We start from the raw sequence: 24,728 nt of genomic DNA on the forward strand, positions 1-24,728 counted from the left end.
ATGCTGTACCTGTAGGGATGTCTTTGAGATACTAGGGTGGCAGGAATTTTGAAAACACGATGATTCTCATGGGAGGAAGCACAGCAGCCTGTGGCTACTTCCCCGGGTTCCTCCACTTCACCAGGTGGTCCCCGGCTAATCACTGCTTGCACTCGTGCCTCATCTTACTCCTCTCTGTCACATATCACAGAGAGCTTGTCATGGGACTCCCATTTTGTTGGTGAGGGGAGGGGAGGGCCACCCCCAGTTTAAGGGCTCAGAACTTTGAAAGGCTCAGATATTCAAACAAAGAAACAAAATCTCTGTGAATTTCTTTTAGTTTTAGAGAACATTTTAGCGTATATTCTAAGTGTTTAATAAATTCTAGTTGACCCACGAGAAAACCAACGAACTCATTTAAGTACTATTGTGACATAATAAACTACAAGATATATTCCACAGTGGAACGCAGGAATTTTGAACTCTTAGGAACTTCTCTTTAGATTAGAGACAGACTGGGGCAGAAGAAATGCAGGCGCTCAGGAGTGTCTCTGACAAGTAAGGTAAGGAGTGAAAGGAAAGTGACAAATAATAGATGTTGTGGGCACCAACCGTGGGATAACTGCAGTGTCAAGGACTTGGGGAAAAGACTGATTTTAGACTTAAATTATTAGAGAGGAATCCATGAGGTATTAAAGTATCAAAAAAAGAGATGAGAACTTCCATGAAGAGAAAAGAGGGTGAAATTGGCACTGAGCGAGAAAGGACATCGTCCCTTCATTCATTCTGTGACTTCAGTCATTCAGACTGCTCGGTGCCCAGGACAGGGTTAGGCCTGGGGATTCAATGGTGAGCAAAAGATACGTGTTCCAGGCCATATGGAGCCTTATAGCTTCATGGGGCCATTATCTACATAAGACACAAATGCAGATACATGGTTAAATTAATGCAGAGGTTTTAGTTTTATTTTTAACACAGTTAAAATATTGAAGATTATAGGGAAAAGAAGAAAGGGGTAGCTCGACTTGAAGAGATGAATGTTAAGAAATAGTGACTTATCTTATATATTTTATGAGATTGTTCTTATTATGTATGTATGCCCCTGAGAAATCTTTTTAATTAAAATCTGCAAGGCTAATATAAGGTAATATATGAGAAAGAACTTCAAGTTCTTAGGAAAATAAGCAGTAGATAAATCTTTGGGGAAGAAACTAAATCCAAAACTCTCTTCGAAAAATCAGCAAAAGAACCAGTCATAGAACTCATACCTCCTGGCTCCTCATCTAGTTGTTTGTCAGAATACAATACAATCTCTCAGATATTAACTTTTTATATTAAAAAAGAAAGCCAGCTAAGTTGAAGAAACAACCATATTTTTGTCTCAGGCTTTTAAACTTAGTTTTATCAGTATATGCCTCACTGGTTCAGAATTTTCGACCACAAAGCGAACAAGCACCACCAGAAGACTCCAGTTTCCAAACAGCCTTCCCCAGACCCATCTTCCTTAAGAAATGTCTTCTAGATGAAGAACCCACAGAGAGGCTGGTTAAAGGCTGAAAAGAGAAGCTCGGCCCTATCTGTACAGTCCTTTGTGAGCTATCGCGGTTATAAACCCCAGAGAGATGAAATACACTTGTGTGCCTCAGAGGCCCAGGCCTGACTTTCTAATTCTGCAGAGGGAGATGAGGTTTAGAGGACCTTGGCAAATGGAGAAAACCTAATCATCAGGGTTAATGTGCAAGACTTGACCAGTAAGGATTGATTTCTCTTTATTGTTATAGAAGACTAATCGGGCTTCAAAGTTGTTGGTTTTTTAAAAATATTCCCAGCTCACATCTGGGCTCTTATATAAATCAGATATATCTATTTATCTATAAAATCTTATGGAGGATTGTTTTGCCCTTTTTAAAAAATTTTTATAAGGTAGAAAGAAAGGGCAAATTTTCTTGAGATAGGATGTTTGCAGAAACTAATTGAAAACAAACTTCTTTTAAAGGAGTGATTGCCTCCTTAAAAGTGCTAATTTCCATGTGAAATTTATGCCTCTTGCAGAGGCAGAGAGGAGTACCCCAGGCAGTTCTAAGGAGACAATTCATTACTGGTTAGTGTACACACGCTATGAAGGACATTAATTCACAAAATGAAAAACTAATCGAGTGTTTAGCTTGCTCTTTATCACCAGTGGCAGTCTGCAGTCTTCATCATTAGTGTTTGCTGAGCTGATGGGGACCGTGGCCGGGCCTGCTTGTCACAGCTCATCTCAAATGAGTTTATATCACTTTCTGAGCTTCGTTGGGCATCCCACCTCTCTTCATTGAAATGAGCAGTCTGGGGGTACCAAAGAAGCTATAAAGTTATTCTGTCCATTTTTTATTTTCTTCCCTTTGACTTCCTATTGTGTCCCCAGCAGAAACTCTCTAGCACTATACATTTGTAACTTACACTATAGTCATCCATGGTTAATCCCCACAGCCACGTTCTGAGCTAATGAGAAAGCCAGCATCTTTATTCCCATTTTGCAGATGGAAAAACTGAAGCATAAATGTATGAACTACAGTGACAGAGCTGGGCTGTTCATCTTGGAGCCACATTACTTTTCATTAAACTGAGAAGAAATTTTACTCTGCTTCTCTAACTTGTTCTTTCTCACATTCTGTACTTTACATTCTTTTTTTTTTCTGTAGTGGTTTATTTATTCAGATCAGCCCTGAGCTAACATCCATGCCAATCCTCCTCTTTTTGCTGAGGAAAACTGGCCCTGGGCTAACATCCGTGCCCATCTTCCTCCACTTTGTATGGGAGGCTGCCACAGCATGGCTTGACAAGCGGTGCGTCGGTGCGCGCCCGGGTTCCAAACCCCGGGCTGCTGCAGCGGAGCGCACGCTCTTAACCGCTATGCCACGGGGCCGGCCCTGTACTTCACATTCTTTCAGCACCCCTCATTGTAGACGATTAGTCTGTCCACTCTATGATTTCCACTTTCTCATATAACAGATTTTACCAATTGTTCATCTGAAGAGCTTTATTTCCTTCTAAAAATCTGTTTTGGTGATTCTTGGACGTGCCTTCTACTTTCTTGATTAGAAAGGCCTCCACTTCTCTCCTTTATCATTTAAGTTGCTTCCTTATCTAGTAAAAAGACGTGAAATGTGAAGAGGTGAAATGTGAAATGTGAAAATGATATTTTCACAAACTTGAAATATCAGAATTGCTTCATTAAGTTTAAAGCTTGTTTGAAAGCATCCTATTGTAGGGAGCATTATTTACATGTCTCTGTGTTTACATAAAGCACCTCAGATGAACATTGCAAATCCAATTTTCACTCTCTAAATTAGGAGACTTTTTGTAATTTTGTGTGTTATGGGTTGTTTGAGTTGCAGAGAATGAGGAAGTGCTGTAAGTGGTATGATTTACAGAAGTAAATTTGATTTTCTTCTGTTTTTGCCTTTGACCTCTGAGTTGGCCTGTTGTGTTCCTCGGCTTTGCCAGCTGCCTCACTCTCCATCCATCTTCTCCAGCAGGCATCCGCTACTGAGGAGACAGAGACACAGGGTCAGTCAGCTGGAGAGTCACAATGGTTACAGGCATAGACAGGGCTTCATAAATCATGTGTTCTATTGAATTTATCCAATAGAAATTAAAACCAGATCAGTGAAGCACTATCTTTTGGGGCTGTCAGGGAAGATAGTCATTCATTCAGTAAATATTTGTGGATCAACTCAATTTAACAAATAACACAGTACCAGCTATGTGCTAGGCCCTAGGGATACGAATAAACAAGACTCAACCTCTGCCTGCAGGGGGTTTATAAGTCATGGAAAAGACAGGCATGAAAGTAATTACACTAAATTGTAGTTTGGCAATTACGAGGTAAGCACAACATGCTATGGGAATATACGAAAGTATACATTTTTGTGTGTGTGTGTGTGAGGAAGACTGGCCCTGAGCTAATATCTGTTGCCAATCCTCCTCTTTTTGCTGAGGAAGATTGGCCCTGAGCTAACACCTGTGCCCATCTTCCTCCATTTTGTATATGTGGGACACTGCCACAGCATGGCTTGATGAGTGGTACATCGGTGCATGCCTGAGATTTGAACCTGCGACCCCCGAGCCATGGAGGCGGAGCACGAGAACTTAACCACTATGCCACTGGGCCGGTCCCCGATGAAGTATACATTTTAAAGGCAGATATAAATATCAGAGAAGGCTTTCTGGAGAAAGTGGTAGCTGACCTGGGTCTTAAAGGATAAATAGTAATTAGCCAGACAAAGAGGGGACATAAGGGCATTTTATAGAGGAGAAACCAAGAAGGGAAAGGGAGGTGAGGAGAGAAGGCTATGAAGTGAAAGAAAATATGGTGAGTTCAGGGTAATTCACGTTTTTCAGTAGGGCTGGAACATAAGGTTCAGTGTAGGGGAGCAGCAAGCAATGAAACTGGAGATATGGGCAAGGGCCAGTGGAGATTTTATTTGGAAGACAACGTCAAGCTATTGAGAGTTTAGAAATAAGAAAGACATGATCAGATGGGGTTTTGGAGTGATTTCTTCAGCAAGACTATAGGAGAGTAAAATGGAGAGGGATAATTCCTGAGGCAACGAGATGAGTTGGAAACCTGCTACATTAATATGGGTGATGGATGGTGAAGGACAATACCAAGGTGGAGGCAGTGGGGATGGATTCAGAGATATTAAGGAAGAATGATCAACAAGTCTTCATTGCTAATTAGGTACAGGAAGTGCAGGAGACAGAGGCATCAAAGACCTTTCTAAGCTTCTTGTCTGTGCAACTGGGTGGACTATGACTGTGCCAAGCACTGTGTTAGGATATGGAATTAGCTCTGCCAAATAGAGCCATCTGTTGAAATGATGCTTATTAAAATGAAACTACCTACACATTACAGGTATGTAGTAACAGCATAACTCTAAATACAAGCAACTAATGGTAACTTATCCAAATTATTTAGTTCAACTAGAACAGTACTGTATAAAATTCTCGTTAGGATATATGCTCAATTGACTGATTCATAGAAATTTCTTTCATTCTGGAGATATTTATATTAATAGTATTTGATCTGTAATACACTAATCTTAGGTATTTTATTCTCCTAACAGGCCTGCTAGAAGTAGCAAAATGGGCTCATTCAAATGTCATTTTTTTTATGCCCTGTATTTGTCCCATGTTGGGAAATAGACTGAAACAGGAATTCTGTTTATGGGTTAACGTGGAATTATAAGCATGTTATAATAATTATAAATAATCTAGAAGGGTTCAGAGGTAATTCTCACACTGAGCAATAAGCTTCTGAATGCCCCTAAAGTAACTCAACTTGTTAGTAGTTCTTGTGAATGGTTTAATGAAGGAAGAGATTGATGCTACTAACTAAAATTAAAATATGGGATCCAGCATAAGTTTCATTGAGAATTGACTCTACTACTCATTTTGGAAATACTTATCAGCATCTTTGCTGTATACACAGTGCTTTTACCTAAAGTAATGGCAAGGACAAAATGGACCATTTGTAGCACCGAAGGAAATTAAAACCCTGTAGAAATTCCTGTATGTTTATTTTGAGTTCTGTATCTTATATGGAGGAAAGCACAACTGTTTAGCAACCATCCTTGCTAATGGGTAAAATGTGGGAAATATTCTATGGAAATTCACCTTTCTGAGAAGAGATTGGAAACAACATTCAAATGAAGATTAAAATAAACATAAGAGGAGGGGGCCGGCCCGGCGGCACAAGCCGTTAAGTGCACGCGTTCTGCTGCGGCGACCTGGGGTTCACCAGTTCGGATCCCGGGCTTGCACCGATGCTCCGCTTGGCAGGCCATGCTGTGGCGGCATCCCACATAAAGTAGAGGAAGATGGGCACGGATGTTAGCCCAGGGCCAGTCTTCCTCAGCAAAAAAGAGGAAGATTAGCAGATGTTAGCTCAGGGCTGATCTTCCTCACACACACACACACACACAAACATAAAAGGAAGAAGCAAGCGATATTGTTATAAAAGTGTACTACAGACCACTCAGTGAGATGGAGGCTATGGATGATGCTTTCAAATGAAAGGATAGGACAAGTCGTGGTAAGAAACAGTTGTGAGGAAAGCATCAGATGGCATCTGGCTTCTTTGCAGTAGAGTTCAATATATTATCTTGGGGTATTTAAGGAAATTTGCTGAATTTAAGAAAATGTGGAATATGTAAAAGATGACCCCAGATTACAGCAGATATTCCTATTCTTAAAACAGTGAAATCTGAAGAAATTCTAGAAACTATAGATTAAAGTTTGACAATGATTCCTAGAACAGATATAATTATTAGCACCTAGAAAAGAATGTGATGAGTGCCAGGAGCCAACATCAATTCACGGGAGGAAAAGAAAAGCATCATAGCTGCCCAAAGGCCACCGAAAGAGACAGAACAGGATATATAGTGGAGGGAGCAGGGAGCACTATGCATATCCCGGTCTTGCCACAATCTCAAATGTGTATGTTTAATTTCCAAGTAATATAAATATGTTTTTCAACTTAGCTCTTATGTCTTATCAAACCAAGATTTACCAATATCAGCTTATTGTTTCTCTGAAAATAAAATTCTATTTAGTCAATCCAGCAGAGGAAGATGTAAAAATTTAAAAGTATTATTCACTTTTTAAAAGTGAGTGTTTTGATGAATAAGCCTAAAAACAAAGAGACGTAAGCTTTTGTAGGTCAAGAGGTGGGTTCCTTCTAAAGTTCATGCCTTTTACCTGGTTGCCAAAGAGCTGATTATCCAAACTATGGAGCCCAGAAGTTATTACATATTTAGTGTGCTCGCAAGTATGGAGTATTGTGGAAGATACATTCAATATTAAGCTGAAGCTTTTTATATAGTCATTGAAAGCAGCTCCAAATTGAGTGGCCTCGCTAATAAGTCTGCTTTGTTGAAGTTTACAACTTTAATCGGATTTCTTTTGAAAATAGTAGAAAAACCCATGGTACAGTTTTCTGAGAAATTTGACAGCAAAATGGTTCTGTGAAACATTTTCCAAAGGGAAGGTTGAATCTACTTTGCAATGGAATCTTGGCATGTATTATTCAGAATGAGAGCAATTCATAATTTGTTCAGTACTGAGTAAATCCAAAAAAAAAAAGATACTAGAGTTCACGTAACTAAAATAATAGAGAAAGCAAGTCACATATTTTCAAGTAAATATTGTTTGTATTATTTATATAGATCTTCCTGCCACTCATCCTCATTCTATAGGAGTTGTGCCATAATTTAAATGTTTGACTTTTATCCCTGCTTTGGCTGGTACCTGGAGATAGGAATGCAGTGGGAAGTTGTTTGCTTGGGACCAGATCCTTCCTTTTCAAGGGCAGTGGTTTGTAAACAGCTCTTTTAGTTTCAAAAGTGGAGCCTCTCTGGTTAAGGTGGAGGAGAGCAAAACAGAGAGAATGGAGTTGGGAGATTAAGAATTCTACAGAGTACATTCTGTAATCCCTTGCCTTAGGGATTACAACAACACTCCCTTGAAGGGTACCCCAGGATTCTTAGTAACCCTTCATCCCACTCCTTCCTACTCCAAATGTTCTCTGAGATCTGAGTGGCCATAGCTCAGAAATATCTCATGAGTAGAAGGTTATATTTATTCGTCAAGGCTCAGTCAGGAAAAGAGAAACCATTTTAGGTATTTCAAGCAAGAGGAAATTTAATACAAGGAATTAGATGTTTTAAAAGTTGCTAAAAGGTCTTAGAAAACAGTTGGAAAGAAGCAAAGAGCAAGGAAACTAGCTGCTGGCTTTCAGGAAACAGGAAAATACAGGAAATACGCCAGTGGTTTCCCCTACCTGCAGTGAGGAAGCAGCTGTTGCAGGAGCTCTTGTGGAAGCTGCCACATGCCTCTTATTTGCCATCTGCCCGAGCATCTTTCTACCACTGCAAGAGAATAATGCCTTCCCTTTTTTTTTGCCTTCTACATCTTTTGGGAGTGCCTTTCACTGGCAGAATCTAAACTCAAAACACTGCTGGCAAGAAGTTGGAAAGTGTAGTTCCTGTGCTTCCAGGAAAGGGGCTGGGGCTGATGCCGAGTTGACAGTAGACAAGGGCACAGGGTATTTTCCTGTCTCACTTTCTACAGTAAATTTAATCTAGGGTAATATCAAGGGGAACATATTCCCAAGAAAGCAAATAAAATAACAAGTACCCTATGGTAGTAAATATAAAAAACAGCTTTCCAAAATAAGCCCAATTCAGCTGTTTTAGCATTAATGGAAGACCTGATTTGTTGGTGTCTTTGTGTGCATATTGAAATAATTTATAACACAATTTCTGTCTCTTTAAGTGAGAATAACAATTTCTACCACCCCAGGTCAAAATTTCATAGGCTATTAAATTCATAATCATTGCTCCCCATAACAATTACTAACCCTAACGTATGCCACATGGACACACACCCATGTGTATTTCTTCTCCTCTGTCCACATAGTGCCTTTGGCAGGGGGGAAGTAAACTGTGGCCATGAAATAAATGCTGATTCAAAATATAAATGTAACCTTTCAGGCCCTGTGTGAGTAAGGCAGACCTGATCTCTCAAAAACATAAACAATTTCAAAGCTTTGTTGAATATCCTTTTTAATTCCTAAGATAATGACTAAGTTCATTTGGCTAAAGAACCATGCTCTGCAGACATCCTTTCCTTGAAAAGAGAGATCGCTGTCATTCCTCCCTCAAAATAATGTCAGAAACACTACTTTATCTCCTCCCAAACTGTGTCTTAGTGCCATCCCTTGCTTTCCCACCAACTACCACTTCCTCATGCCTGCCTGAAATGCCACCTCTTTTATTTAATTGGCAACTCTGAAGAAAGTCATTCTCCTCCTTTTGTGGATGAAAAGATAAAATTTAAACCTGCCATGCTTAATCCCTTTTTTCTTTTAGATGTCTCCCCTGATTTGAGCATTGCCAGAATTCTGTAGTGATCTCATACTTTTGTGATGCCTTATTTTAAGGTCAAAATGTCATGAGTTTACACAATGTAAATGTCTTAATATATCAATATGTCATATCCTTTCTGTCCATCAGCCACGTGAACAACTAAGCCCACAGATCTCCAGTTTTCTGCAGGGTGTTTTGATGAGTAAGGAGATGAGTTTAAGAGTTTCACTCTTCCAGGCTTCCCACTAGGAGGTCTAACAATGATAGCTTAGATTATTGAGTGCTTTGCTTACTGTGTGCTGAACATTGTTCTAAATGCTCTGTGTGTTTTAAATCATTGAATCCTTATGATGACCCTCTGAGGCTGAGACTGTCACTGCTTCAATTCAAAGTTTTCACAATTTACCCAAGGTTATTCAGTTAGTAAGTGGTTGACTCAGAATTGAACCACTATTTTCTGAGCCTAAACATAGGTAGTCAATCCAAAAGAAACATTGTAGGTGGAAAAGTCAAGTCCATAATTAACATGAGAATATGTATTCTTTTACCTAGGAAAAGAAAATTATTTAGATTTTGAGGCAATATCCTGAAATTATATAATCACCTGATAGATAAATGATTGCTTCCCTGTGTAGCTTACCCTTAACTGGCATAAAAACATTATTAATCTTTTGGTTTTTAGGAAAGTTGATTCTGGATCATCTATATAAACTGTTAATTATTCTAGGGATTATATGACAAGACTAGAATGAATGTGTGAACAGTATTCATGTGTTACTAATGTGTAAAGACAGAAATATGGCTGTATATTATTAACCTTCACAAGGCATTAGTCAATATGTGTATGGCACCAATTCATCAATTTAGCCCTCACAGGGTATATCTGACACAAGAGAAATTACAGGGGAGGTACTTAACTGTTATCTTTACCATATACTGGAGAAGTGGCCACACGTGTCCTCAATGACTAGAAATTCTCTGAGCAAGATTTACACCTGCAAATCCTGCACCGTGTGTTAGCAAGTTAATTCTCTCCATATTTCTTAACTTCCAACATGCTTCAAAGGGAGCTGACACCAGTGCACAGCTAGTCTTGGTGATTGTCTACGTGCTTGGTGGCAGGGTCAACTGTGTCTTCCAGATAAGTCAGTTGTCTGTGTGTTGTCCACACAGTGATAGGATCAGAGAGACCAGTGCTTCTAGGAGTCTCACTATTTTGCTCTGCAGTCATAGTAGCTTATCAGGTTTTGCCATTAAATGGATAAAGATAGTCTTATTGTTCCAAAGGCTATTTAAAGCTATAGATAGAGGAGAAGAAAACTGGGTTTTTGTTATTTAACCATTCAACACAGCTTTGTTGAATGAATAATAGTAGGAGTAGTAATAGTAATCACCATATATTAAGCACTTGTGTTTCAAACGCTATTCTAGGCGTTTATATATTTTCTCATTTAATCTTCAAACTCCTGTGAGGTAGATATGATGATCTTCCTTTTACAGGTGGGGAATCTGTTTTAGAGAAGTTCACTCAAGTGGAATATGAGAAGGTCAGAATTTGAACCCAGGTCTGTCTGTCTCCAAAGGGTGCCTTCTTGTTTGCTGTCCTTGATACTTACCTGCTGGTTCCAGAAACGGCATTATAGACTATAGATGCAAAGATAACTGTGAGCTTGTACCTGCTCTCAGTCAAGAAGTTGATTTCTCAACTTGGGCCCAAATTTATGAATGATGCAGCTGCCTGAACAGGAAACTCATGAAAAAAGGCAACTGGAAAAAGTTAAATTGAAGATAGAGACCCCGTATAGGACTTTCAATTTAACTTCTTTAGTTCTGTCTTTGTTTGTGGCACTTGTCTGCTGTGTCATATTGGGAAACGTGCTTTATTTCTGTTTGGTTCAGTTTCACCATTTGTAAATGGCCCTAATATTTCTAACTTGCCCAGTGAATAAGCCATCCCCTAAGGCTCTTTGGAAGATTTACAAATGCTAAAGCTGGAAGGATCCTGTTTGAACACAGGGATAAATGTTATCTCTTTGCCATATAATATTTTTGCCTCTAAAATTCTGTTAAAACTTAAATCTGTGTTGCTTATTCACCTAAAATATCTGGTTAAGTATTTGTTAACACTTTAAGATGCTCTTTGATGTGGGATTTTACAGAAATACAAAAGGCTTACAAAGTCCATGGAAATCTAATATAGCTCCACAATAGTGCCTTTCAACAGAAGGACAGGAGCTGTTCATTAGCTTTTTCCCTCCATTTCTCTTTCATATCTGGCAGGAGCTGAATTGGCCACACCACACGCCTTTTTAGTAGATGATGAGGTTTTTACCAGGCCTCAGGGTGGATTATTTGGAATAAAAGAAAAATCAATCTTAATGTTTTCCCCCCAGGACTGAAAGAGACTGAGGTCTGTACTATCACTTATGAGGTGTAAAAACCACGTGTCTGTGCTGGTTTGCACTGTGTGGAGATAGGAGCCTAAAGCTGAATGTCCTGGAGGACCTGGGGATTGCTCAGGCTTGTTACCGTCAAGCGCCGTTTCATACCTGGGTGTGATTTTCCTTCTATGGGCCTGTGCAGTGTGAGTGTACACTGTTGGCTCAGAGTGGTAGCCTAAGGGAACAGCCGTCCTTTTTTACCTTGTTTCTTATTTTTGTTTTGCTCTTCACAGTGGGCCTTACACAAATCTCCTTTGTTTTCCTATGTAGATCAATATTTGGAATAATTCTTCAGTTTCAAACATTCATAGCCTTTTTGGAGCTTCAATTTCTTACTCTGAAATACAATAATGTTCCAGGCTAATGAACTATTTAGAAGACATTAAGTTAAAGGCATTGTGAAGATATAATGGGAAAAAAAGGATATAAAATTATTTGATTTGTCCTTGACTTAAAGATTATATTCAACAGGCGTTATTTCTGAGTGTAAGGAAGACTATAGGGTATGAGAGATACCAGGAAGAATACCTTATTGCTTTTGTTCTCATGGATCTCACAGTCTACCAGGGATGCCCTGGGCAAATACAGTGCAAGATGAATTGTGCTAGGGCCATAAGAGGGAGGCAGAGTGTTACTAGAGTTCAAAGGATGGTCCCTAGCTTTGTGGCAGACACCGTGTTATGGGCCACATTCCCTGTTTGGTCTTCACAGCAGCTCTCTGAGTTTTATAGATGAGGAAAATGAGGCTTAGAGTTGTTAAGAAATATGTTCTAGAGGTAATAAAAAGTAAAAGAACAAACTATATTCCTCTGGGAAGCAGCAGGAAAAAGTGGTTTCATAGAGATGAAAATTACTCTTAAGTAGCATCCTTAAAATTAAGTTCTTTATAAAAGTTTGATCTTTGGTCTTTTGGCGGTGCAGGGGGGTGCTCATAATAACACATTTTCAAACAAATATTATTGAACATCTGAATCATTATACTGGGCAGTGAGTGGGAAAAGCATATCTTTTCTTCCCCAAAGAGTTACTATCTATAGTTAGGGTAATATAAGACATTTTGGAGGAAAGAGAGAGAGGAGTAAGAGGGAGATGTCCCAAACAACGCTAAGAACTTATAATGCCCATAGTCTTATGATTAATAGGGGGAAAAGATGTAACACATGATCATTTAAATAGCAGTCCCACAGAAAAGAAAATAGGTGTTTGCCTCCTATACCCACTGGAAGCATTTTTTTTCCCCAGCAATAAATATGGTATCAATTAGGCGAATAGACCCTAGAAAAGTAAATATAAATAAGACACCTTCACCTCATCCTCTAGTTCCCCCATCTTTATCTTTCTTTTTCTTCCTGGTAATAAATTTTTCCACTTTTCCACACCCTGATTTTTTAAAAGTCCCTTCCATTTGCCCTCCTTCCCCTGTAAGAATGGACAAAAGAGAGCTTCCTTACAGAGGCAGTAGTGAAAAGGCTCACATTCTTGCTACATAGCTATTAGATATAAAAGGATTCATTGGTTGGATGTTATGTCACATAGAGAATAGTCTATATTTCCAGAGCTGATTATGCATGTGTGTATGCATGTACAGGGTCTAATGTGAATAATGTGCAATACGTCCCCATCCTTTGCAATCGTAACTGTATAGGTCAAGGAACAATCTGAGTCAGCATTTTGGGTTTCAAAATCAATTGACTTTGCTAGTTCAAACCCAAAATTTCTAGGGAAATCTGGACTGAAAAGAAATAGTTATTATTTGGGGACAGAAGAATTACTGCGGCTGCAATAGGAAGCAAAATGAAGAGAACCTACCAAACATGTTTCTTAGATAAGGCCCATCCTATGTAGAAACCCAGAAAAAGAGCTTAAAACTAGGTATAGATTGTTTGGAGGGTGGGAAAGAGTGACTAAATAACTGGCTTGATAATAGTGGCTGAAGCTAGAATTGTTGGCAAAGAATAGCTAGGTGTTAAAAATCTATCTCAGGAAAAAGAGTGATCAAAAAAGAGTCAGCGTGAAATTTTAGTTTGTAGTAATTAACTTAGATAAGGAGGAAAGGACATCTCTATCTTAAGAAAATTCAAGTTAGATGCTTAATAAGACAGTAGATACTTTAGCATGGGAAGATCATCTATCCATTCCATTCATAAATAGATAAATAATTTATTTAACAAACACTCATAAAGTGCCTACTGTATACAAAGCACTGGGGTGGGGGACGGTTAGCTTGTATAGGTTTGCAAATAGTTCAGGGGAATGAATAAAAAGTAATGAGAGTGGTACAGAGAAATTAAGAAGGCTGAGGATAGAATTAGCTGGCGTTCAAGTTCCAACTTGGAACTGTGGTATTATAGTGTATGACATTTTTAAATCCTACCCCAGTGTTAGACTTGATAAGTAGCATATCCCAGAGGCATTTAAGGAGAACCGACAGGTTAGATGGAGGGTCTGCTGTCACAGCCCTCATTGACTCTCTAAGCCCCATGAGTTCTTATTGTCACAGACCTAATCAGTATTCCTATTTTTATTTTAAAAAATGTCAGCCAGGTAACAATATCAAAGGATTTCACAATTATTTATGAAAGCTAATAGCACATTGCTCTAGGAGTTAGAAAGGTGCTATTGCCACAATTTTCTAAATAGGAAAACTGAAGATTGGAAATTAAATAATTTTATCCCAGGTTCAAGCAGAGATTATGTGGTGTCATTTCTCTGTACAAATAGGAAGAGAAGTCCAAAATAATGATTGTACCAAAATTTCATCTTCTAAAATGTTTTCCAGTGAGAAAATCTCATGGGGTCATTCTTTATTGTCTTTTTCCATCTTCTAAAAAGTTTGAATTCACAGCATTAACCTTTCTTTACTGCCGTGATAACCATCTTTCCCTTTTCAATTTATCACTTTCATGACAGCTGATACCAGTCTAAGCTAATATTGTAACAATTTTAGGTAATATTGCAGATGCACAAGGACATCCTCATATGAATCAATTAAAGAAGTCACAGTAAGTTGCCATTGAAACTGTAGCAGCTGCATCCTTGGAAACAGATGCTCTTCTGGGTCTGAATGAGTCCAATTTTGACTAATTTTAAGACCTAAACAGATTTCAGTCTGGTTAATATTAGGATGTGGAACCACTTGAGGCATCCTCATGTCCTAGGCTGATTGCTTCTCCATGACAGTTAGTATGTTGGCTTTCCTTGAGAGATGCTGAGTATTTGATATGCCAGGGATTTTATGTCAGTAGAAAAGAGAGATCCCAGATCTCAGCTGCAGCAAGGTGGACTCATGAAATTAAAGTGACTTCTAAAGGCAACACAATTTACAGGGAAAGTGCTTGGGTTGTAGGGATTGGCCAGAATTGCTTTAAACTGTACTTCTGCAAGGTTCCTGGATAGCTCAGGAAACCAGCTATAATGAACTACTTCCTTATCCACGCTCTCTCTCTAGAATATGCTCAAGAAACTAAGGAGAAGGAGTTAATGATCTGGTAGGGAGACATACTAATAAACAGATAATGTCAATGGAATATGATAACTACCATAATAGAATTGGGGGGGGGGGTACCCAGAAGAGCCAATGACCCTGCCTGAAGAATCAGAAAAGACTTTCTAAGCCAGAAAGCATGAATAGTTTAGAAAGAGGAATAAGAGCCATTAAAGGTATAGAATCCTGAGACAGCATGGTATGTTTAGGGAATTTGCTTCAAAAGGGTGGTGGGTCAATGGGCCAGAGGTGGGGAGGGGATAAGTTGAAGGGGAAAGAGAGAGTGGTGAAAGATGGAGAAAGACTGAGATGTTGGGCAGAAACCAGAAATCATGGACAGCCTTGCTAAGGAGCTTGGACTTCATCACATAAGCAGTGGGAAACATTGATGTTATTTTTACAAGAAATTAACATAGTCAAATTTGTGTGAGGTAAATAACTCTGTTTATCTAACTTATATTTCATTAGCTAAATATGGAGGATTAAATTAAGTAGGGGCCGGGCATCAGGCAAAGACATCAGTCAGGAGACCATTGCGGTTGTCCATGGAAGAGATGAGGGCTAAACAAGAAAGTGACAGTAGATATAGAAAAGGCAAAATATATTAAGAAAACTTCTGGAAATAAAGTTGGCAGAAATTAGTCTTTGCTGAGGAGAGTGAGGAAGAGAAGAGATTCAAAGATTACTCTCACGTTTGCAGCTGAGATTCCTAGATTAATATACAACTGATAGAAAGGGAATTCAGGATAAAGAGCAGATGATAAAGATAGATAATGAGTTTAGTTTTGAACACATTGCGTTTGTGATGCGTAATGGCTGTACAAGTCAAGATAGCTCGCAAACAGTTGATCAAATGAAGTTTAGGAGTCATCAGTTCCTACATAATAGGGAAAACCATGAAAATGGATGAGCTCACTCTTAGAGAATGTGTAGAATGACAAGTAAGGGAGACCAACAGAGAAAAATATCCCTGGGAACACCAGCGTTTATGGGTGGGCTAAAGGAAGAGGATCCAGTGGAGGAAACTATGAAAGCAGTGTCAGAGAGATAAAAGGACACCCAGAGGAATATGGTACCATATAGCCCAAAGAAAAGAGAATTTCGAGAAGGAAATGGCCAGTCATGTTGAATGTAGCAGAGAGCCTTTCTGAGATTAGGACTGAAAATCGCCCTGTGAATCTAGAAATTACGATATCATTGGTGACGATTATCAAAATAATTATTTCATAAAGAGTTGAAGGCAGAAATCATATTATGGCACACGGAAGAGTTAATAGAAGGCAAGACTACGGAGAAAGCAAGTGTTGACAATTCTTTCTGAAGCCTTAACAAGAATCTGAGGTCCTCAAGAGAGGAGTAGCAGAGAATAGGAAGGAGCAAGAGCCTGGGGAGAGCTGCATGAATTTGGGAAAGTTGCTGAGAAAGAGAAAAGAGCTAGTCGAGCACTAGTGAAGGATTGACGAGTGGTATTGAAGACTCTTTTGAAATTAAAATACAGAAAATTTTAGTGGCAACAATCCGTACTTTTCTTTTTTTCCCTGTCGAAAGATGAGTTGCAGAATTAGCCTAGGGTTAGATCAAGTTGCCACAGAAGAATCTACTTAGCAGGTCATTGGCCAGACGGTGACACATGGCCAACTCTAGCTACAAGCAAGGCTGAGAATGCAAACATTTAGCTTTCCAGAGTCTATAGTGGAGTGAGTGAAGGAGAATTGGAAATACCAGTTGGTTCACCAAACAGGCAGTGTCTGCTCCAGAGTCCAAGTTTCAGCTTCCTCCTATAGACCAATCAATTTAGTACAGGAAGTCGTAGTTACATTGCCACAAGTGTAGCTAGGAGTCTTAAAGATGTGTACTTTTATTTAATGGTTATAAGAGGAACAAGGATATTATGAATGAGCTGATATGACCCATCCCCAGCGTTAGAAAAACAGCTCAAAGTGCATATCTTAATAAAATGATCAAGTACTAATATTTTTAAAACTCAGTATGTGTGGGCTCTGCCAATGTGAAAAGCAGTCCCTGAGATAAATATACAACCACATAGCCTCTTAAAGAGTATGTGCAAATGTGTCTGTGTGTGTGTGTGTGTGTGTCCAGTAACCTCTTATCTTGACTATAATCTCCCAAGCAGATTCTGTCAGCATTGCTTTTTTTGAAGATTTCCGTTTGACAGTTAAGAGCTAGTTAATTGGCATTGTCTTTGCCATGCTCAGCATTTCTGTGTTCAGCATATTCCTTCTTGTTAAGAAAACTTCGTATATTTGAGTGAGCCCTCAGGAATTCAGAAGCCAGCTTTTCAATAGAGCTCTGGGCATCATTTTTCATGTTGCTTTACTAAAATGTTATGTTTTTGCTATAAATTACAGTTGAGCAAAATGTACAGTGTGCTGCTATTCTAAACTACTTTTACCTCAGTCTTTGCAGGTTTTATCTTGGCTGCTTATCTTGCCGTTAACTTCCTCTACTTGGATTTTTTTTTAATAGTTTGCACAGTGGTCATTGGCAGTGGTCATTGGCTACACATGATGAGATTATGTATTTCTATAATAAGAAAGGGAGTTTTTTTGACTTTCTTGGTGGAATTCTTCCAGATGCCTTTGATAAGGTTTGGGAGATTAGTATAGCTTTGGACCTCAGACCATGAGTCCAATTTCTTCAGAGTCTGATTTCTTCCTCTTTTCATTGGTACATAGAGAGCTCACCATGCCACAGTTAGTGTCACACAACAGAGGAATCCAGGGGCTCAAAAGCCCTAAAATGCTTTGAAATATTAGAACAGTGTTAACTTATAGTTGTTTTCATCCATCCTGCCAAATGGAAACATCATGAAGGCAGTGATCTCGCCTTGCGATCAAACAACATGAATAATGTTAAATTAGAGGGGGCGTGCAGTGTCACACATCCAGTCCTGCAGATCGCATTAGTGAAGATCTTGGATTAAGGCTGGTAAAATTTTAAATCTACATCGCTACATTCCCTTCTTCCTTACACGTCAGTTCCCTTGAACAAAATTCATTTTTTTATGTTTGCGTGGTATTTTAATTTATTAAAGTCTGGTTCCACAGAGGAGAACTTAGCCTTATAAGTCTTGACTGTCTCTCTGGGCCCTTCTCTGGGCTTGGCAGAGTCTAGGAATAGAGGCAGCCCTGAAAGCCCATAACTGTAGATACTGCTGCAGCCAGATGTTGACTCCCTGCTCTGTAAGGTGAACACATCCTGAGTTAGTCAGAAGTACCTCACCAAATCCCATGTGCTCTAGGTCCAGGGAGCCCTCTTCCAAAGGACACTGTATCTATCCTCTGATAGGGAAAAGAATTTTCAGGTAGAATAGCAAAAAATACTGAGATATGGAAGATGAACTTCAAGATGGATAGAATTATCTTTTAAGTACTTTTTTGCTGTAATTAATCTTAAGTCTCTTAACCTAGACAAATCACAACTAAAGAATAATTATTATTTGTGTGTAGTATATATATTAATATTGAGTGAGTTTTATAGGCTGTTGTTCTAAGTATTTTATCTACATTAGCCCATTCAGTGTTCCCAACAACCCCATGCTGTAGGTACTATTATCTCCATTTTACAGAAGAAGAGACTGAGGCAGGCAGAAGTGAAGTAATTAGCTCTTGGTCACATAATAAGTAAGTAGTGGAGACAGGCCTCAAGGCCAGTCTTTGAGGCTCTAGAGAACTAAAAGAGCTTTTGAATGAAATTGCCAAACTACTGTTGGAGATCTTTGAGAAACTGTGGGGAACTGGATATACAACAGAAATCCAGACATAAAAAAATGTAGTTCACATTTTTACTGTTTGGTATTTTCCTGAAGAAAATGTCAAAGTGCTATTAAATATTTTACCAATTACTTGAGAGAGATATAGAAAGTAGCTTTATAAAATTTTCCAAAAAGACCTTCTTAGGGCTTTTAGCTGACTGTAAGGCTCTATATGAGTTAAAGTAGAATACAACACACTACACTCCCCCCAACAACTCAGAAGATTTTAGGCTTACATGCAAGCAGCATGGCATCTAGAACAAGGGAGTTAATAATTCTTTCTAGACAGGTAAGACCACTCTGTAATATTTATTATGTTTGGTCCTGAGTCCCACATTTCAAGGGAGATATAGAACAATTGGAATGTTTTTGTTGGTTAATTATGAGAATTGTAAAATGACTCAATCCGATTATTTGAATAATCGGATAGAATAGTTGAAAAACTGGGGGCATTTAGCCTGGAAAAGAGAAGACTTCAAGGAAGCCAAAGGAGATGTCTTCAGTACTTGAGGTACTGACACATGTGAGAATGATCACATAGTTGGTAGAATCAGGGCCAATGATTAGAAGTTAATGATGACAGATATGGCTTGATGCAAGATGGTCAAATCTTTCAGAGATGGAATAGGCTGCCTCAAAAGATACTGAGTTTCCTTTCACAAACATTTGTGTGGGTGTGCAACCAGAAGCTGAACAGCCACTTGAAGACGTAGAAATTATACAAGCATAGACCACGTGGTGGGGCCAGATGACTGTTCGCTTCCTACTCTGAGACTCTGTTTCTATCATTCTATGAATCGATACAAGACAATCAGCTGTGCGTCTATGTTTAGTCAAGTACAAAAATAGTCCAACATGTCTTGGATGTCTAATGCTGCCATCACTAACATTAGCCAAATTGGTAAAAATAATGTGGTAAGCAACAAAATAATGTCATTCAAAAAAAAATCTGTAGGCATCTAATGAAATGATTGGTGTTTTGTCCTCACCCCTCCTTTTAGTGCTGTCTCCTGCTCAAGAGAGCCACATGAACATGGATCTCACCCCAGTGTCAGAGCAGATCATGCAGACTCTGAGCGAACTTGCCAGATCTTTCCAGGATATGGCTGACCGCTGCTTGCTGGTCCTACATCTGGAAGTCAGGTATGACACAGCCAAGCACAAGACTTTGTGATTTAAATGCACTGTGGGTCATAAATCACTTGCTTACTTCTGGGGAGTATCACTATAGTTTTTGGTTATGATTATTATTGATGTTGTCCCTTTTTTTACACTGCGGGTGATTTTTAGTGTTATTTGGTCATTCCTAAAGTTTTTAAGCACATGCTGTATTGTCAATGTGGTGATTCAGAGTTTGCATTAGAATGATCTGGATTTGAATGTCTCTGCCAGCTGGCTCGGCCATTTAAGGCAGTTAATTAACTTTACTCACCCTGTTGCTTCATCTTAAAAGTGAAACAATAATTCCTTACTTAGAGACTTTATAAATGAAATAATAAATAGTATACTGCCTGCCACATGGTAAGTGCTCAAATGTGGTAGCTTTGCAATTATGGGACTTTATTATCATTGATATTTTTACTAAGGTACTCTGCTAATCAAGGAGAGAGTATACAGATGCAAGAATCATGATCCCTTTCTTCAAGAATTTGAAAACCAATTGAAGAGATTAGGTTAAATAATAATTCAAGAAAATAGTTCCAAAGATGCCATACTCTTGGACTCTTATTCCTTCCTCTGTCGTGTAGAATATTCTGATTAGCTTTTATCTGATGATAATATTCTGATTAGCTATTATTACACCTATGGAAATGGTAGGAAGAAAGGACTAGGAAGTCTTCAATTGTTCATTTACTCATTCGATGAATATTTATTGAATGCCTTCTTGAGGCCAGGCCGTTTTCTAAAAATTGGGATATAGCAATAAAAAACACTCTAGGTCCCTGCTGTCATGGAACTACATTCAGATGGGGGGAAGCAGCCAATGAGTAAACAAAAATGATAATTTCAGATAAGTGCAACTAAAAAACCAAAATAGCATAATGGAATCAAGCAGTGCTATCCACTAGAAATATAAGGTGAGCCACACATGTGAACCATAGATAATTTAAATTTTCTAATAGTCACATTTGAAAAAGTGGAGAGAAACATATAATATATTTTATCTAACCCAGTATTCCAAAATATTATCATTTCAACATATAATAACATAAAATTATTAATGAGATATTTTGCATTTTTTTGTACTAAGCCTTTGAAGTCTGCATATTTTATACTTATAGCACATCAAAATTTGATCTAGTCACATTTTAGGTGCTTGATAGCCATGTGTGGCTAGTGCTATCATACCGGACAGTGCAGAGAGTGGTGGGGGTTGACTAGAAAGGAGGATTTGTTTTTTGTTTTTTAGATAGAGTGGTCAGAGAAAATGTGAGAAGCCAACAAGAAGGAGCCATCTGTACAAAGACCTAGTGGAAAAGAGTTCAGACAGAGGGAACAGGACTCACAGGGTCCTGAGACAAAATCAAGCTTGATAGTTTTGAGGAACAGAGAGGAGTCTGACGTGGTTGTAGCCAGTGAACAAGGAGGATGGGGAGAAGAGGAAGTACAGGGAAAGAGGCGACCTGAGCCTGATCATGTGGGGTCATGGAGCCTGACACATTATAGCGCCTTACAGACCAAGTGAATAGTTCAGATTTTATTCTAAGTGCATTAAGAAACCATAGAGGGTTTTAAGCAGAAGAGAGATATTCATTCATTCATTCATTCATTCATATTTTTACAAGATCACTCTGGCTGTTGTATGGAAAAGGAATTGCAGGGAGAACTATGAATGGAAGCACGGTGACCTGTTGAGACCAGTAGTGAGCACCAGAGTGACAGAAGTGAGGGTGTCAGAAGTGTTGGACTGGGGACATATTCTGAAGGAAGAGCTGATAAAATTTACTGATAGATTGGATTGGCACAGGGGCTGGTGGCAGTGAGAGAAAAGAAGGACTCAAGGAAAACCACAAATTTTGGGACCAGAGCAACTATGTGGTTGCCAGAGCCGTTAACTGAGCTGAGAAAGACAGAGCAGGGAGAGGTCGGGGAGGGCTGGAAATCAAGAATTCCATTTTGGAGACATGCAGTTTGAGATGCTTATTAGACATCTAGGTAGCAATGTCAAACAGTTGAATATATACTTTTGAAACTTCAGCATCGGAAACCTCAGGATCAGAAAGTGTACAGTAATACATTTTCTTCTGTATTACCATGGGACATTATTGAAGTTGATAGAGTATTTTATTTTCATTTGGAGTCTTTACTAAATTTAGGTTTTAAAAATGTAAATAGGGTTTTGGTTCATACGTTTGGACTCTGGTCAGAACTTGGAGATCTTTCAGGTGTGCTAGGCAAAGCCTAATTGATAATGTATTGTTGCTGTTACTTCTTTTGTATGCCACTTGCTCTTTTCATTCTTCCTTATCTTGTACAGTGAGTTACTTCTTTATTGCCTGTGAGCATCTTGTGAGTGGAATAAGAGAAGTCGCATTGCAGATTTGGAATCTATTTTACTCAGCATTATTTCTGATCTTATTTCTTACATTCAGCTATCGAAAAGTAAAGGCTTTTCCTCTGTTTTCTGATTTGCTTTATGATAATTTTTAGATTTGTTTTCTATTTATTTACAAGCTGACAGTGAAATAAATCAGATGTTTTCTATGAATACATAAATGCAATAGACAGAAAAATATCACCCAGTAACATTCTGATACCTCTGTTACCTGGGTTGCACAGAAAAACAAGGAACATCAAATTAATTACTACCACAGCTCCTAGAATTTATGCTATTGATTGTGTAGGTGCACGATGTGTTCTACATTCAGAATTATCTGCTTGTAGTGTGGTTAATTCCGAGTGGGATATTTTCAATACGTTTGAGTAAGATCTTTTAGATCCTTAACCTCTATCCAGTCCTTTTTATTTTTGTACATCTTGGCAGTACTGTTCTTAATAATGCTGAACATGTTTTAGTCATTACTTATTAACTTCACAAGAAGCCATTCAGTGCTGAAACACCCATTGCTATATCTCCTTCAACATTATTTTAAAAACAGAAAAACATCATTTTAAGAATGAATAACAAAAAAGACTCAATTTTAGAGTCCTAGATGCAGAATTATCTTTCCTTTATTTTCACAAGAACACTAAACATGTTTACTTTTTCTAAATTAAATTTCCTCCCCTCCTCATATAACAGGTTGCTTTCTTATGAATATACTCCATTTAGTCTTTGCTCCTTTTAAAGTATGATGTATAAAACTAGGCAGAACACACCATGTATGGCTCAGATGGTGCATGTTGACACTTTATTCATTCCTTGTCACAGTAACAAGCTTTTTTTTTCTGGTTTGTACAGTTGATAATACAAAATAAATAAGACATATCTTGAGTAAATCACTATACTGTAGTATAATAATGCTAAAATAGAGGAAACTTCCGAGCGCCCTGTATACCCACAGTGGGTGACTGCGGAGGAGACTGTTAGGGCCCAGAAGGCAGGATCAGGTGTGCCTTATTCATTGTTATGGCCCAGAACCTGGAACAGTCCTGCTGCATAATAGGTACTCAATAAAAACTTCAGTGACTCTCGAGAATTAGCTGGTTTGAAACCAAACCCGGATAAAATAAGTGCTGTTTCCCCAAACAAAACCTGTTGCTCATTAAAGAAAATTAGTTGATTGGAGATTCTGTTTTCACTTGGTGGTCCACTACATGTATGTAAGAGGTACAGAGACTGCGTAGGCAACACCATTCTTGTCATCAGAAGGAGCTGTTTGTTTTGTTCCCATCCTGTTGTAAAAGAGAATTAGAATTTCAGCCCGGTCATCCAAGAGCTGGTGCAATGAAGAAGTGGCTGGTTAGACACTGTCTCTAGCACTTTTACCCAGGAAGCCACTGTAATAAGAAAGCACACAGATGGAACAGACAAAAAATTAATGGGAAATGCTAGCAAGAAGTCCAGAACCGCTTCAAATGCCAAAAACTTGTCTTATTCCCCCAAATATTTTTATATCCATAGCATATATTTTTCTTTAACATTGTTAAAATTCAAACCAAAAAGTGTTCTCAAATCTGGTAGGTTCTGTGTTGAGAAACCCATCCAAAGAGCATTTGACATTTTACCTGTGTCACTGTAGGTCACATTTAACCACCAAGCAACGCCTTTCCACAGTTTGAAGCATAAGGCAAATGACACCCCCAAGAGATGAAAGACATGGTGAGACCATTAAAAATTGTTGACATTTTTTTCCTATTTGAACTTGAGAAGAAAAAAATTAAGTTGCCATTTGAGTCCAAGATGCTAAGAACGTCACCTTTATCAGCTGATTTCTCTCACCATCAGGAGGGCTCTAAGTGGGTTCAACAGCAACTGCCTGTCACTGTTGGGATCCTAAGCGCGCACTTTCTGAAAATCAACCGTCCTGCTGTGTAATCAGCAATATTTGTGGAAGACCTTAATGCCGAAGTCATGTTAAGGTCAGCAACAACACGACAGAATTCAAAAGAAATAAAAAACCACTTTATATGAATTTGACATTTGCCAGTGACTATTTTAATTTCTTTTTCATCTCTAGTCATTTTGGGAAAGGAAGATAATACCTTAAAACAGTGTTTATCTCTCCATCCTCCCACTTACTATAGGATCTCATAAGCTCTCACCTCCAATTCGTAATAATTTCCTAAGTGGTCTCTCTACTTCCAGTTGCTGCCATTCTCCACCATCAATCCACCATTTATACTGTGCCAGAGTGATCGTGCCAATGCTTATACTTGATTATATCATTTCACCTCTTAAAATCCTTATAAGGCTCCCAGTGGCTTCCCAAATAAAGTCCAGAGTCCTTAGATGACTTCTAAAGCCTATGATGACCTGGCCCCTGCCCATCTCCACAAGCTCACCTGATGCCGCTGTCATATGATCTGTGTGTGCCGAAAGGAACCACTCGTCATTCCTTAAAACTGTCCTCCATTCACACCCTCATGCCTTTGTACGTGGTCTTCCTGTTGTCTTGGGTTATAATATCTGTTATTTATTGTAAAAATACTTTAGCTTTGATGGCTTGATTTTATTTTCGACTAAGAGCTACATA

The 24,728-nt window shown here is 38.6% G+C and overlaps 1 protein-coding gene across 1 annotated transcript in view; it reads left to right on the top strand.

The window, feature by feature from the left end:
• Positions 1-24,728, top strand: part of EXOC4 (exocyst complex component 4) — a 740,211-nt gene that overhangs the window by 653,967 nt on the left and 61,516 nt on the right. Inside the window, exon 15 of the mRNA XM_004430750.3 lies at positions 19,593-19,734. Coding sequence (XP_004430807.1) covers positions 19,593-19,734 — 142 coding nt within the window. The remainder of the gene's footprint in view (positions 1-19,592; positions 19,735-24,728) is intronic.

This window comes from Ceratotherium simum, chromosome 1, assembly GCF_057802395.1.
Source record: "Ceratotherium simum simum isolate JZ-2026a chromosome 1, ASM5780239v1, whole genome shotgun sequence".
Lineage (NCBI taxonomy): Eukaryota > Metazoa > Chordata > Mammalia > Perissodactyla > Rhinocerotidae > Ceratotherium > Ceratotherium simum.